At 39.9% G+C, this 15,095-nt stretch overlaps 1 protein-coding gene across 1 annotated transcript in view; it reads left to right on the top strand.

Moving 5' to 3' along the window:
* TXK (TXK tyrosine kinase) overlaps positions 1-15,075 on the top strand; it is a 48,963-nt gene extending 33,888 nt beyond the window's left edge. The window contains exons 10-14 of the mRNA XM_024131990.2: positions 3,571-3,787; positions 6,740-6,804; positions 8,979-9,097; positions 10,797-10,954; positions 13,951-15,075. Coding sequence (XP_023987758.1) covers positions 3,571-3,787; positions 6,740-6,804; positions 8,979-9,097; positions 10,797-10,954; positions 13,951-14,019 — 628 coding nt within the window. The 3' untranslated portion in view covers positions 14,020-15,075. The remainder of the gene's footprint in view (positions 1-3,570; positions 3,788-6,739; positions 6,805-8,978; positions 9,098-10,796; positions 10,955-13,950) is intronic.
* Positions 15,076-15,095: the final 20 nt, after the last annotated feature.

The following is a 15,095-nucleotide window of genomic DNA, read 5'->3' on the forward strand; positions in this document are numbered from 1 at the left end:
CTAATCAATGAATTTGGTAAAGTTGCAGGATACAAAATTAATGCACAGAAATCTCTTGTATTCCTATACACTAATGATGAAAAATCTGAAAGAGAAATTAAGGAAACACTCCCATTTACCACTGCAATAAAAGGAAGAAAATACCTAGGAATAAACCTACCTAGGGAGACAAAAGACTTGTATGCAGAAAACTATAAGACACTGATGAAAGAAATTAAAGATGTTACCAACAGATGGAGAGATATACTGTGATCTCGGATTGGAAGAATCAGTATTGTGAAAAAGACTATACTACCCATAGCAATCTACAGATTCAATGCAATCCCTATCAAATTACCAATGGCATTTTTTACAGAACTAGAACAAAAAAATCTTAAAATTTGTATGGAGACACAAAAGACCCCGAATAGCCAAAGCAGTCTTGATGGAAAAAAACGGAGCTGGAGGAATCAGACTCCCTGACTTCAGATTATATTACAAAGCCACAGTAATCAAGACAATATGGTACTGGCACAAAAACAGAAACATCGATCAATGGAACAGGATAGAAAGCCCAGAGATAAACCCACACACCTAGGGTCAACCTAGGTGTCATAGATTGACCTCGGGTCAATCTATGACAAAGGAGGCAAGGATATACAATGGAGAAAAGACAGTCCTTTCAGTAAGTGGTGCTGGGAAAACTGGACAGCTACATGTAAAAGAATGAAATTAGAACACTCCCTAACACCATACACAAAAATAAACTCAAAATGGATAGAGACCTAAATGTAAGACCGGACACTATAAAACTCTTCGAGGAATACATAGGAAGAACACTCTTTGACATAAATCACAGCAAGATCTTTTTTGATCCACCTCCTAGAGTAATGGAAATAAAAACAAAAATAAATAAGTGGGACCTAATGAAACTTCAAAGCTTTTGCACAGCAAAGGAAACTACAAGCCAGATGAAAAGACAACCCTTAGAATGGGAGAAAATATTTGCAAATGAATCAATGGACAAAGGATTAATCTCCAAAATATATAAACAGCTCATGCAGCTCAATATTAAAAAAACAAACAACCCAATCCAAAAATGGGCAAAAGACCTAAATAGACATTTCTCCAAAGAAGACATACAGATGGCCAAGAAGCACATGAAGAGCTGCTCAACATTACTAATTATTAGAGAAATGCAAATCAAAACTACAATGAGGTATCACCTCATAGCAGTTAGAATGGGTATCATCAGAAAACCTACAAACAACAAATGCTGGAGAGGGTGTGGAGAAAAGGGAACCCTCTTGCACTGTTGGTGGGAATGTAAATTGATACAGGCACTTTGACAAACGAATGGGTAAAGAAGATGTGGTACATATACACAATGGAATATTACTCAGCCATAAAAAGGAATGAAATTGGGTCATTTGTAGAGACGTGGATGAATCTAGAGACTGTCATACAGAGTGAAGTAAGTGAGCAAGAGAAAAACAGATATCGTATATTAACACATATATGCGGAACCTAGAAAAATGGTACAGATGAACCGCTTTGCAGGGCAGAAATAGAGACACAGATGTCGAGAACAAACGTATGGACACCAAGGGGGGAAAGTGGTGGATGGGGGTGTGTGTGATGAAATGGGAGACTGGGATTGACATTTATACACTAATATGTATAAAATGGATTAGTGATAAGAACCTGCTGTATAAAAAAATAAATTTTTAAAAAAGAAAAAAAAGACCCCAATTTTATACATGATAAAAAGGAAATTTTGAAAACTTATGTAATTTGCCCACAGTTCCTCAACAGAACATTGGTAGTGTCTAATTGTAATCAAAACTGTGGACTGTCTGAGTGCAAAGTCCATAGTCTTAGCTAACATAAGAATCAACAAATATTTATTGGGCAACTACTATATGCCAGATCTTATAGTAGGGGCCATAATTGTTAACCAAAATTGTTGTCATACTGTGTAGTTTTTCCAGTGCACTAGCAGAGTAACTTCAAATCTCTACTGTGTTCTTAATTACCATATTTTGGAATATAGCCTAAATTGGGGGCCTGTACTCATGGTGTTTCCAGAGTACCTGCTAAAAGATTATTTAGGAAAATGAAAGAAAACCAGTCTTTTTTTCAGCCCATAAATTTCTACTAAAATTAAAAATTTTATCTTTATATTTTTACCATGGTTTATACTTTTTATAGTACCTTCACATACATTATCTCATTTAATATTCACTGGAAGAAAGAAGGACAGGTTTTATTATCCTCATTTTACATGTGAAAAAACTGAGGCTTAGAAATTTTAAATAAGTTGCTCCTGATCATGCATCAGTAGGAGATAAAACAACTTGAATTCAGCTCTTTTGTTTAGGAGCATGACATTTTCTTAAATTATTATAACACTTCATTGCTTTTAAAGGATCCTTTATTTTAGTTGATCAGCTATGGGTTTGTGTCTCTGGATGTAGCTTATTAGTAGCAGTGCATATAGGAAAATATGTGAACTAATTACATTTATAACTGTAAAAATATATAAGTAATTATAATTTCTCTAAAAACTGAATACTATAGTCGAGAAGAAACAATAAACTTTTGAAGTATAAATGACTAAAAAGATTATTTTAGGGGGCTTCCCTCGTGGCGCAGTGGTTAAGAATCTGCCTGCCAGTGCAGGGGACATGGGATCGAGCCCTGGCCGGGAAGATCCCACATGCCGTGGAGCATCTAAGTCCATGTGCCACAACTACTGAGCCTGCGCTCTAGAGCCCGTGTGCCACAAATACTGAGCCTGCACTCTAGAGCCCGTGAGCCACAACTACTGAAGCCTGCGAGCCACAACTACTGAAGCCAGGGCGCCTAGAGCCCGTGCTCTGCAACAAGAGAAGCCACCGCAATGAGAAGCCCATGCACCACGACAAAGAGTAGCCCCTGCTCGCCACAACTAGATAAAGCCCACGCGCAGCAACGAAGACCCAACACAGCCAAAAATAAATTAAAAAAAAAAAAGATTATTTTAGTGTGTGTACTTTAACAGGTAGTATTTGAGGACTTGTGTGTGTGTGTGTGTCTATGTATGTGATTACTAAATACAGAGAAGGGTTTCACGTTGGTAAATGTTTTTCAATCTTCAACTTAATCTAAAAATTTCTTTTAAATGCCTTTATTGTTTAGAATTTAATATTGTTTTTAATGCACATCAATCACTCTTTCATCCCTCCTGTCTGTCCGGAATTTTTTGTCTAAGCAGCTGCAGTTGGGGAGGTTGAAACTCAAGGAACAGGAACTGGGCAAGGAGAAGCAGTACTGAGGAAGCAAAAGGCTTACAAAATGGAAAAGAGAAAAGCAGAACATGGGGCATGTATTATTCTGTATGTACAGTGACTTAGGAAGTACTGCTTAAACTCTCAACCCCACTCTCTCAGCGCATAAAGTAGAAAGGAAACTGTTCTACTTTCTCTGTGGTTGGGTTAATTTTAATCATAGCTTGATGATGAACATTATATGGAGCTGGTAAATATCACCAGTTGATTTCAAACACTTCAGAATGCAAAAACGATTCGGGTCTGTGTTTTTCTTCAACAGGAAGTTATCTCATTCAAGGCTCGTTCAGCTTTATGGAGTGTGTATACAGCAGAAGCCCCTTTATATTGTGACGGAGTTTATGGAAAATGGCTGCCTGCTTAGCTATCTCAGAGAGAGGAAAGGAAAACTTAGGAAGGAGATGCTACTGAGTGCATGTCAAGATATCTGTGAAGGAATGGAGTATCTGGAGAGAAACTGCTTTATCCACAGGGATTTAGTAAGTACGGTGCAAATTTGCTGATTATGTATATATTATACTTGTATTCAGAAGGACGTGATAAGTTAGGAATTTCAATACTTTGAATAATGCATTCTTTGACTTAATTTTTTTTTTTTTTTTTTTTTTTTTGTGGTATGTGGGCCTCCCCCTGCTGCGGCCTCTCCCATTGCGGAGGACAGGCTCCGGACGCGCAGGCTCAGCGGCCATGGCTCACGGGCCCAGCCGCTCCGCGGCACGCGGGATCCTCCCAGACCGGGGCGCGAACCCGGTTCCCCTGCATCGGCAGGCGGACGCGCAACCACTGCGCCACCAGGGAAGCCCCTTTGACTTAATTTTTAAACATTTTCCTATTTGTGTAACCTGTTGCGAAATGTAGCTTTATTTTTAATTGCTCACTGATGCTGGAGCCAAGTAAGGTGTTACTCTAAATACGCCTTGAAGTAATTAATCACCACACTAATCAACTAACTAAAACTAATTTACTTTTCTTTCCTCTTCCCCCTCTCTTCTTCCTTCTCTTCCTTCTATCTTTCTTTCTTTCAACCAATAATCAAATATGTATTGAGTGCCTATATATGCCACGCACTCTGCCAGGTGCTGGGTACAATGCTGAAGAACCCCAGTGGGTCTCACCCAGGGGTGAAACTGCCTCAGGTGGAGGTGGTTTGGTTCTTGCAGTATCACAGCAGCACTACTGGCATTATTGGGAAGGAGTCAAAATGCTACACCATTCTGTTGCATAATGCTCAGAACAGCTCTCCAAACAAACAAAGAAGATTGAAGCTTGACTTGCCCCAAAAGCAAATAGCTCTGCTTCCCTGCCTTGCTACCTCCCCTTGAAAAACATTTTCTACCTGCTCCATATTTATTCATGATATTCACACTATTCCTACTATGTCCTTCCATGTCTCATTTCTAAGTTCCCAAATTAAATCCAATGAGAATTTGAGAATTTCTGAGAAGTCCCTGATACTGTCATCTAGAGGTAATCCTGAACTTCCATCAGCCATCACCAGAGTGACCATATTATTTATCATTCAGGCTGGAATATTTGGGGGAGAGAAAGGAGGCATAATTTCATTGGCCCTAGCACACCATTGCTTGCCCTACATATGACTTAGAACTGTCAGAGCATTTATTATTTACTACTTCCTATAATAGTTGTTTACACAAATATTAGACTCTAGGTTTTGTTTTGTTTTTTTTTTTTTTTGCGCTACGCGGGCCTCTCACTGTTGTGACCTCTCCCGTAGTGGAGCACAGGCTCCGGGCGCGCAGGCTCAGGGGCCATGGCTCACGGGCCCAGCTGCTCCGCGGCATGTGGGATCCTCCCGGACCGGGGCACGAACCCGTGTCCCCTGCATGGGCAGGCGGACTCTCAACCACTGCGCCACCAGGGAAGCCCCAAATATTAGACTCTAAACTCCTCGACATCAAGGCTTCTGAGCTGCAGTTCAGCATCACGAGAATACAAGTTGCCAAGCAATGGCTCTCAAACTTAGCTGTGCATTAGAATCACCTGGGAGGTTTAAAAACATCACAGTACCCAGCCCCTACCCCTGACTAATGAAATCAGAATCTCTGCGGGTTGAACCTAGTCATCAGCATTTTTGGAAAATTTCCCTGGTGAGTCCACTGTGCAGTCAAGATTGAGAACCCTGCTCAAGAGCTAGTTGAAATCTGGATTTTGTTTCTTACTAGCCATGTGACCTTGAGTAAGCTAGTTAACTAGTAAAGTGGTGTTAATTATAGCACCTCCCACATATGGACTTGTTGGGAGGATTACATGAATTAATATGCGTAAGCACTTAAAACAGTGTCTGGCACATAGAAAAGCTCAGCAATGCTTGACCATTGTTTTGCGTGCCTCGTGGCACATTCCCCAGGGTCCAACCCATAGTAGCCATTGAGCACATTTTTTGACTGTATGGATCTGGTATCAATTCCACCTAACTCACTTTCCTGGTCTCTGCAGTTTGTCCTTCCTGATAAGGATTAGAATTCAAAATTCAGTCAGGTGACAGTTCTGGTCATTCTATTTGCTCCAGGTGGCTTCCTGTAGACCCTCCTAGTCTTGGTTCCTTCCTTGATTGCTTTCCTTTGAGTTCTGTTTTCTCCACCTACATGCCACTTAAAATATATTAGCCAACTATGAGTCTTTTCTCGGTCGAGAGTTTGCCTTGTGGTTTAGCTTTGAGATCATTTGCTGGCACTTGTCAACATCTTCCAAACTGACCCCTCTGGCTCTCCATTTCAAGTTTTTTGCTTTTTTTTTTGAACTAACTGAACCACAAATTAGCTCAAAAGAGAAAAATTATATCAAACCATTGGCCTACATGAGGCTAAATAACGAAGTCAATGATTTTCCTGACTAAGCTGACTGAAAATGGATTGTTTTGGCATCAGATAGATTGCTTCTGAATTATATAGTACTATATTTAGTTCACTGTGGTAATTTAATAAATATGAAAATATTGTAAAGAGTTATGTTCAATGAAATGTAAGTTTTAAAATATAATTTCTTTGTTTTTATTAGCAATTATATATAATGACTATCCCAAAGATAGATAATGACGATCTGTTATTTTTCATGCATATTGGACTTTCCTCTTTTTATTTATGAAGATAAAATTTTAAATATACACTATTTTTTATACCAAGATGCACTTATCAAGGATACTTCTTGAGAAAGATTACACATTTTAAAAAGGAAAAGTGTTAAAATTTCTTTTCATTTTTTGTCATTTCTTCGAAAAGTCATTAAAATCCATCACACGAGGGCAGATACATTAAATCATATGTAGCATCGATAGGTATCACCATGAAATACCATGGCTGTTCATACAGAGAGGTAGTGCTGGGGCCCAAAGAAACTAAGGAAAAGGAGAGTAGAAACTCTGGAAAGAGAAATTTTGTATTCACACATGGGTTCTTTTCTTCTCCCTATAGGCCGCGAGGAATTGTTTGGTCAGTTCTACAAGTATAGTAAAAATTTCGGACTTTGGAATGACAAGGTACATGATATTCTTTTTTGTTTGTTTACTCACAGGAGGGAATCTTACATTAGTCTACAGACAAATTGAAGATGTTTTTGGCTTTTTTTTTTTCTCTGAGGGCAGTGTTGATGTGGTTGTATGGCCTGTTGACCCACTTTGAACTTTAGGACATGCACCAGTGTTAGCTGTGAGGGAAACGGAGGCTGTGGGCTATTCTTCTGATCTTCTTTCAGGCGGTTATTAATGAAACTATGTCATATCTTAAAATTCAAAAGAATTTCTCAGTCTACTTGTCATATATATAAGGTTAAGAAAAAAACTTTCCTTATATATGTATATTTCTGAAATAGAGAAAGAATACATTTATTTTCTCAGCTCTGATTTTTCTGTCATCATCATGCATTTCTCTTATCAAGTGTAGTAGCTGACTCTAAGCCTGCAGCACAAGAGTGTAAATCATCTGACCTTATTTTCAGCAACTCAGTGCAGTTTACATTTTGCATCTCCTTTCCTTCAGGTTGCTAGAAATTTCATCCCAGTGATTTCAGGGTTTCTCCCTGACGCTCTTCAGGGTCACAGTCCAAATTCTGTGTGTCTCATGGGGCCAGACACTGGAGATGGCCTGTCTGGTCCCTGTTGTTATCCATTGACTCTGGCTTCCTTACAGCCACCATCCTCCTCTTCTGTCTTTGGCTGGCCATCCAGACAGGTGGCCGCTGACTCATCTTGAATTTCTGTCTGTAAGATTCCTTCACACATTGACACTGGCTTCCTTACAGCCACCATCCTCCTCTTTTGTCTTTGGCTGGCCATCCACACAGGTGGCCGCTGACTCATCTTGAATTTCTGCCTGTAGGATTCCTTCATGTCTGACATTCACCATGACTAGAGCTCTCCACGTAGCTAAGGCCCCATCTGCCTTGGCACACCCATAACCATTTGTCCTCTGGAATCTTTCTGTGTTTCCCAGGTCTTGGCCTGGGAAAGAGGACACAGGTTCTGTTTTGCTCTTGAATCCCACCAACCGACTGTAGGGCAGTGGGGTCTTCTTTCGCTGCAGTGTGACTAGGGCAGCCCTCATAGGGTTCAGGGTACAGGACCCTACCTCAGCCACCCCCTAGTGTCTAATACTCCTTCCCTTTCCTTTCAAATCTCTCCCACACCCCCAGCACAAGGGATATTTTTGTAGCAGAATGGATGGTGGTGGTAGTGAGATATCATTCGTATTCATGAGCCATTCTCCCAGATATTTTGTTCATAACTCGGTCCTTCTTCTTCTCTGGAAGGTCTAGACTTTTGAAACTCAAAAGCTATAAAAAAAAAAAGAGCTCTTTTCCTTTTGTTTTCTGTTATTCATTCTTTCCTCTGGTAGAATGACCTCTGGCTCAATAAAGGACTTAAAGGTGTGGTGAGTTAAGGTATGTGGGAAACAAGTGGGTGTGTGGGGAAGCATTAATAAATATATTAATTTTATATTTAATATATATAGTATATATAGTATACTGTATATATATATATAGTATTTCAAAAATACTATATTGCATACTCAAGGAGCTACATAGCACACGTTAGCTATCCTCTCTTTTCTTCAGATTCCCACACTTGGATGTTACTGTGTATGATTTTAAAAAAAGAGAGAGGGTTTAATTTTGTTGTTGTTGTTATTTTTTTTTTAAAGGAGATGATAGTTGTTCCTGATTTATTTCCATTTGAATAAAGGCATTAGAGATTTTACACACCAAATGTATTACGTTCAAATACTTTTATTTTTCCCCTTCTCTGTCCTGTAAAAATTATATGTATATAGAAAGAAAATAAGGCATCAAACTTCAAATTTATTCTTTCACATATATTTATCTTTTTAAAAAAATAACCTTGGTTGTTAGCGCATTCAGCATGCTTCTTTGCAGAATTAAGAATTTATCATAACTAATAAGTGGGGCATGTTTTAGACTGAAGAATTGCTATGGTTTTCTGAGATCCAAATACAATAAACACAACTGAGGCTTGGTTTAAGGAGGAAACTCTATAAGGGCTACTTTCTCACTTTGATAGCAAGAAGGGAAGGTATACTGAACCTTTCTGTGGTAAAATGCTTTGTATTTTAGAAATCAGAGTTAACTAAAAGGATTTGAAGTAAACTGAACTTAGAGGTAATTAATACAATGTGCTCTGAAATATGATGGCCGTAGGTACGTTTTGGATGATGAATATATCAGTTCTTCTGGAGCCAAGTTCCCAGTCAAGTGGTCCCCTCCTGAAGTTTTCCATTTCAATAAGTATAGCAGCAAATCTGATGTCTGGTCATTTGGTGAGTGAATTTGATGTTCATTTGTTGGAGCTTGATTTAATAAAATAGAGATTGCTCTTTTTTAAAAAAAATATTTATTTTTTATTGGAGTATATTTGCTTTACCATATTGTGTTAGTTTATACTGTACAGCAAAGTGAATCAGCTATATGTATACATATATCCCCTCTTTTTTGGATTTCCTTCTCATTTAGGTCACCAGAGAGCACTGAGTAGAGTTCCCTGTGCTGTACAGTAGGTTCTCATAAAATAGAGATTGCTCTTTTAACTTTGATTTCTTAATATGATGTAGCTAAAGGTCCTCTTATAACTGTGTTTCTGTCTTAGGTGTTCTAAACACATCAGGCTGTCTTTGGCAACTGGTGTCATACACCTTCTTACATTAAGTTTGCCTTTTGGATCTTTTCCTTTCCCACTGAGCACTTGCTGTAAAACCATAACAGAGTCTGCTGATCTAGAAAACAAACTCAGCCAACTTTCCCACACCACAGAGACTTGCAAGAAAAACTGATCTTACGGCATCATTGAATCTTGAGTGTAATTAATAAACTTCCTTGTCTGACTCTGAGCGATGCTATCTCATTTACATTATCACCTTCCTATTTTGTGAAACTAGACATAGGCTTCCTTGGGATCTATCAATTGCTGTTTATATTGGGTAATGTTCTTCATTGAAAAAGAGATACTGTGGACCTCTGTCCCATGGAGTTTGTTCTCTGAGTTGACTTTCAAAAAATGGCAACAAATGTATAATAATCTATCTATTCTCTTTCACCTGTACCTTTCTGGGTGGCTTCTTGGCTTTGGAGAGACATCTAAACCCTCAAAGGGTGTGACTATTATTGCCCACAATAAGGTTAAGCTTGTATTGATCTCATTAGCTCTCCACTGACATGTGGTAGTCTTGGCAGGTGACATTATAAGCTCTACTGGAGAGCAGTTAAGTTGTGAGACCAGTGGATAACAACACAAGGATCTCATCAGGTGGTTGTAGAACATTTAGAACTCCTTGAGTTTTACTTGACCATTTGTCTTTCTTCCTCACTGTACAGTGAGCTTCTTGAGCTCATAGACTGGTTTCAGTCTTAAGAATCCTCTGGCTCTAGCATAGGCCTGGCCTCTGATCAATACCTAATACATATTTGTAGAATAAGTGAATAATTAAATGAACTCAAATTGGGAGGCGTGAAGGAGTTTCATCAATCAATGATTTTTGAACACCTACTTATAAACAGAACCCCTGCCAGATTTTCTGGGACTCTACCCAGCAGTCTTTCAGTGGGAAGATGGCAACGCATGCCATCTGCTGGCTGGTAAACTCTTGCCTTCAGCAGGCAGCAGGGGAATCACACAATTCTGTCATTTTCTATGGAATGGCAAAGTTTCATTGATTTCAGGGTGTGGAGACATGAGCAGTACTTTGAAATGAAGATGCCGCCAGCATTTTTCTTCCAATAAGGAGGCAGTCATGACCAATGGAAAAGGAAAGGCAATGTTTTCACCTGGAATATATTCAGTTCATAGGCCTCTTCAAAAAGTAAGATGCACAGGGTCTGCTTCCTGGATAGAACTGCTGTCATTCTGGACGATTGTAACTCAATGACTGCAGGAGGAAAATAATGGGTTGTAATTTGAAACGGCTGTTTCAGTTCCAAGTAACCATTTCTCTAACCTCTTATTTTCATACATTTTATTTGCAGGAGTTTTGATGTGGGAAGTTTTTACAGAAGGAAAAATGCCTTTTGAAAGTAAGTCAAATTTGCAAGTTGTGGAAGCGATTTCTAAAGGCTTCAGGCTGTACCGACCTCCCCTGGCACCGATTTCCATATATGAAGTCATGTACAGCTGCTGGCATGAGGTGAGTATCCCTTACTTTCCTGCAAAGGTTGGCAGTTCCAGCATCTGAGAGTAGATCTGTTTATCACCCACATTACTCCAGGACTTCGTCATGGCAGGAAAAGGTGTCTATTTCTCGGTAATGACCCCTGAGAGCCAGAAGTACTCCACTACAAAATCATTAATCCATTTTGTTTTTAACAATGGCCTTTCATCTGAGGAATTCATTGCATTTTCCAAGTCTTATCTTGCTGAAGTTGGTTCCTGCAGAAACTCTCGATGTTACTAAAGCCTCAGTGAGACGTTTTACTCCTTTTAAGAACTGCTGGGTGGAAACTAAGGGTAGAATCACGCTTGTTCAATTTCCACATTGAAAGAAAAGGATGGTGTTTTTATTTACTTCACTCTAATTTGTCTTGCTTTTCCAAGGCTAAAAGTAATGGGTTTCATCTCTCCTATGGCACTCAAGACTCCTGATAGAGAGATTAAACGAGAATAGGAATGAAGGCAGAAAGTGTGCCAGGAACTTCTACTCGGAAAATTATCTCCTGGGAGGCCAGTTTCTCTTTTACTTGAAGTGCCAAGCTTGAAAATAAAGCCAGAGGGTTTATATCCCACCTCTGTCTTTTCTGGGCACTGACTCAACACACCACTCCCCTTCATCAGACTCCTCTGTGATTTGACAGTTCTCTCTTTCCAGCTGACTGTTTCAGCCCAGAAAAAACTACAGCTGGATGAGGATTTCCTGCTGGCTGACAAAGAAATCACTTGACTCCCAATTCACAAACACTAAAAAAATTCAATATTTCAAGAGCGACATGGTTGTTTCCATTCCAGAGAAGTATTAATTTTATAAAGATCCCCAGTGTATGAAAATACTTTGCATATGATTACCTGTTCTGCAAGGAATCTTGAAAGACATAACAAATATTAAGTGAACTGTTAGTAGCAAACAGATGTCTTAAGAGCATCTTTGCAATAACAATGTAAATAGCTTAGGAATATATATTGTATATTAAGCAATATACTTGTACATGCACATACAATATAATACTTATTGAGATTTTACATATCTGTGGAGAGGAGACAGAGAAAGGAGTAAATAAGATGCTGACAAGAGGACGAAGTAAACGAGGCGCTTATGCACCTCTAGATTCAAATGTGATTATGTTAGCAGTGATACACTTGTTTCATAGGCTTTACTACCTGCACAGCCTCAGCACCAGCAAAAAGCTCCACTATTTATTCTTTTTGTTGTTGTTGTTGTTGTTGTTTTGCGGTACGCGGGCCTCTCACTGCTGTGGCCTCTCCCGTTGCGGAGCACAGGCTCTGGACGCGCAGGGTCAGAGGCCATGGCTCACGGGCCCAGCTGCTCCGCGGCACGTGGGATCTTCCCGGACCGGGGCACGAACCCGTGTCCCCTGCATCGGCAGGCGGACTTTCAACCACTGCGCCACCAGGGAAGCCCTCCACTATTTATTCTTGAAGTCTCAAGGAGGACTCTCGTGGGTGCTCACATATCCTTCTGCTCTGTCCTTTAATTTTTATTTATTTTATTTTTAAAAAATTTATTTTATTGAAGTATAGTTGATTTACAATGTTGTGTTAATTTCTACTGTACAGCAAAGTGATTCCATTATACATATATATACATTCTTTTTTTTTAACATCTTTATTGGAGTATAACTGTTTTACAATGGTGTGTTAGTTTCTGCTTTATAACAAAGTGAATCAGTTATACATATTCATGTTCTTTTCCATGATGGCTTATCACAGGATATTGAATATAATTCCCTGTGCTATAGGGTAGGACCTTGCTGTTTATCCATTCTATATATAATAGTTTGCATCTGCCAAACTCCCAGTCCATCCCTCCCCCACCCACTCCCCCTTGGCAACCACAAGTCTGTTCTCTATGCCTGTGAGTCTGTTTCTGTTTCATAAATAAGCTCATTTGTATCATTTTTTTAGATCCCACATATAACTGATATCATATGGTATTTGTCTTTCTCTGTCTGACTTACTTCACTTAGTATGATCATCTCTAGGTCCATCCATGTTGCTGCAAATGACATTATTTCATTCTTTTTTATGGCTGAGTAGTATTCCATTGTATATACGTACCGCATCTTCTTTATCCATTCGTCTGTCGATGGACATTTAGGTTGTTTCTTGCTCTCTCCTTTTATTGATGCCTTCTGTTTACAAGCCACTAAAGGTGGTGTCTCCCCACTAACCCTGCTGCCAGGGACCTCTGTGAGAATGTGGCTACCATGAGTAGTTCTATTTCCCATGGATTTCAAAGATGCCGTGGAACTTCCTCTTGGAGCCAAAGTCAAACCACATCCCACTGTGAAGTAGGAAAAAGGCTCCAATCCTTGGTTTCATGGTTGGAGATTTTGTTGACTGAGCCTTAAGACAGCACAGTCTGTGCTCCAAGACCTGCAAAGTCCCTCATGAAAACATGCTTTTGCTTTTTGACTAAAATCCATCTTTCTACAGGGGGTCAGGTGTAGTGAATAATTGGGGCTGAGCTTGGGGGCTTGCAGCCCCGGAGGCCCCTCTCTCCCAGCTCTTCCTTTACTCTGTGTATCAAGTCATCCAAATAGATCTCTAGGGCAGTACTGTCCAATGGAACTTTCTGTGATGATGGAAATGTGCTATGTCTGCACTATCCAATATGGTAGCCACACCTGGCTATTGAGGAATTGAGAAGTGGCTAGTGTGACTGAGGACTGAATTTTAAAATGTATCTTCTTTTAAGTAATTTAAATTTAAATAGCCACATGTGGCTAGTGTTTGCAGCTGTAGCTATTTTACTTTTGGAGTGCTCTCTACCCTTATATTTTCACACTCATGCCTCGCACAACTGCCATTCATGTCCTGCATATCAGCCAAGATATCTTTCTCTTCCATTTGTGGTGACCCAGCCTGGATCCAGGTCCTGCCAGCAAGTTCCAGAGCTGGTGTCTTAGTGAGTCTTAAGCTGAGCTGACCACCTCTACTTCCCTTTTCCAGAAACCTAAAGGCCGCCCGACGTTTGCTGAGCTGCTGCAGGTTCTCACAGAGATTGCAGAAACCTGGTGACCTGAAGAGAATGCCAACCCAGAGGATCATGGTGCAAGATTGTCACAAAAGGAAACCCTGGGTGGGTTCACTGATGGTGAATATCTTCCTTTAGAGTCACTGACTCCTGGAAACAGTTCAAAGATCACAGGCTTTTCCAACTTTTTAAAGCTTAAGAATATTCTGACAATAATTTTTCTACGTGTTTTTGAGAGTGATTTCTAAACTCTAATTTTTCTGTAATATTCTTCATGTCCCATATGTGAAGAAGGGAAAAATGCTCCATAGTGGTCTTTATGGTGGCTGCTCTTCACAAGAAGAGCCTAGAGAGCCCCTGAGCATACCTGAAAACCTGATCCTTTACTGAGGAAAAGACTGAAGAGGAGGAACATTCTTTATTTTGGTGGTCCATGCATGGAAGATGAAAATAAGTTCTGCCTGTTCCTGGAATAAAGGAGCCACCCCTGCAGAATCTCATGCTTTTGAACTGTACATATCTTTATGAAAAACGCACCTTTTCAAACCACATGAATGTGGGCATTCTGGAACTGTCTTTCATAATCTTCCCTATGTTATTTAACAAATTATTTTTGCACAGATCTGATTATTTTGGAGACAGTTTCCTGTGTTCCAGTATTGAATACTGTTATAGGAGAAAGTTCTTCTTTGAACAGGTCCTGGTGATGATTCTATTTCTAGTGAGATCCATTGTCCAGGACAATTCAGAACCCGAATCTCAATTCTGAAATTTCACACTTTGTACATGTGAACTTGGACGATTGAAGAAGCCTCATTTTGTCATAGGATGTACCTCCAGTACCTTTTCTAGAAGAGGACTTTCTTTTTCCACAAGAACAAGAGGAGGGCTTCCCTGGTGGCACAGTGGTTAAGAATCCACCTGCCAATGCAGGGGACACGGGTTCGAGCCCTGGTCCGGGAAGATCCCACATGCCGCAGAGCAACTAAGCCTGTGCGCCACAACTGAGCCTGCGCTCTAGAGCCTGCAAGCCACAACTACTGAGCCCACGTGCCACAACTACTGAAGCCTGCATGCCTAGAGCCCGTGCTCCGCAACAAGAGAAGCCACCACAATGAGA

This window comes from Physeter macrocephalus, chromosome 7, assembly GCF_002837175.3.
Source record: "Physeter macrocephalus isolate SW-GA chromosome 7, ASM283717v5, whole genome shotgun sequence".
Classification (NCBI taxonomy): domain Eukaryota; kingdom Metazoa; phylum Chordata; class Mammalia; order Artiodactyla; family Physeteridae; genus Physeter; species Physeter macrocephalus.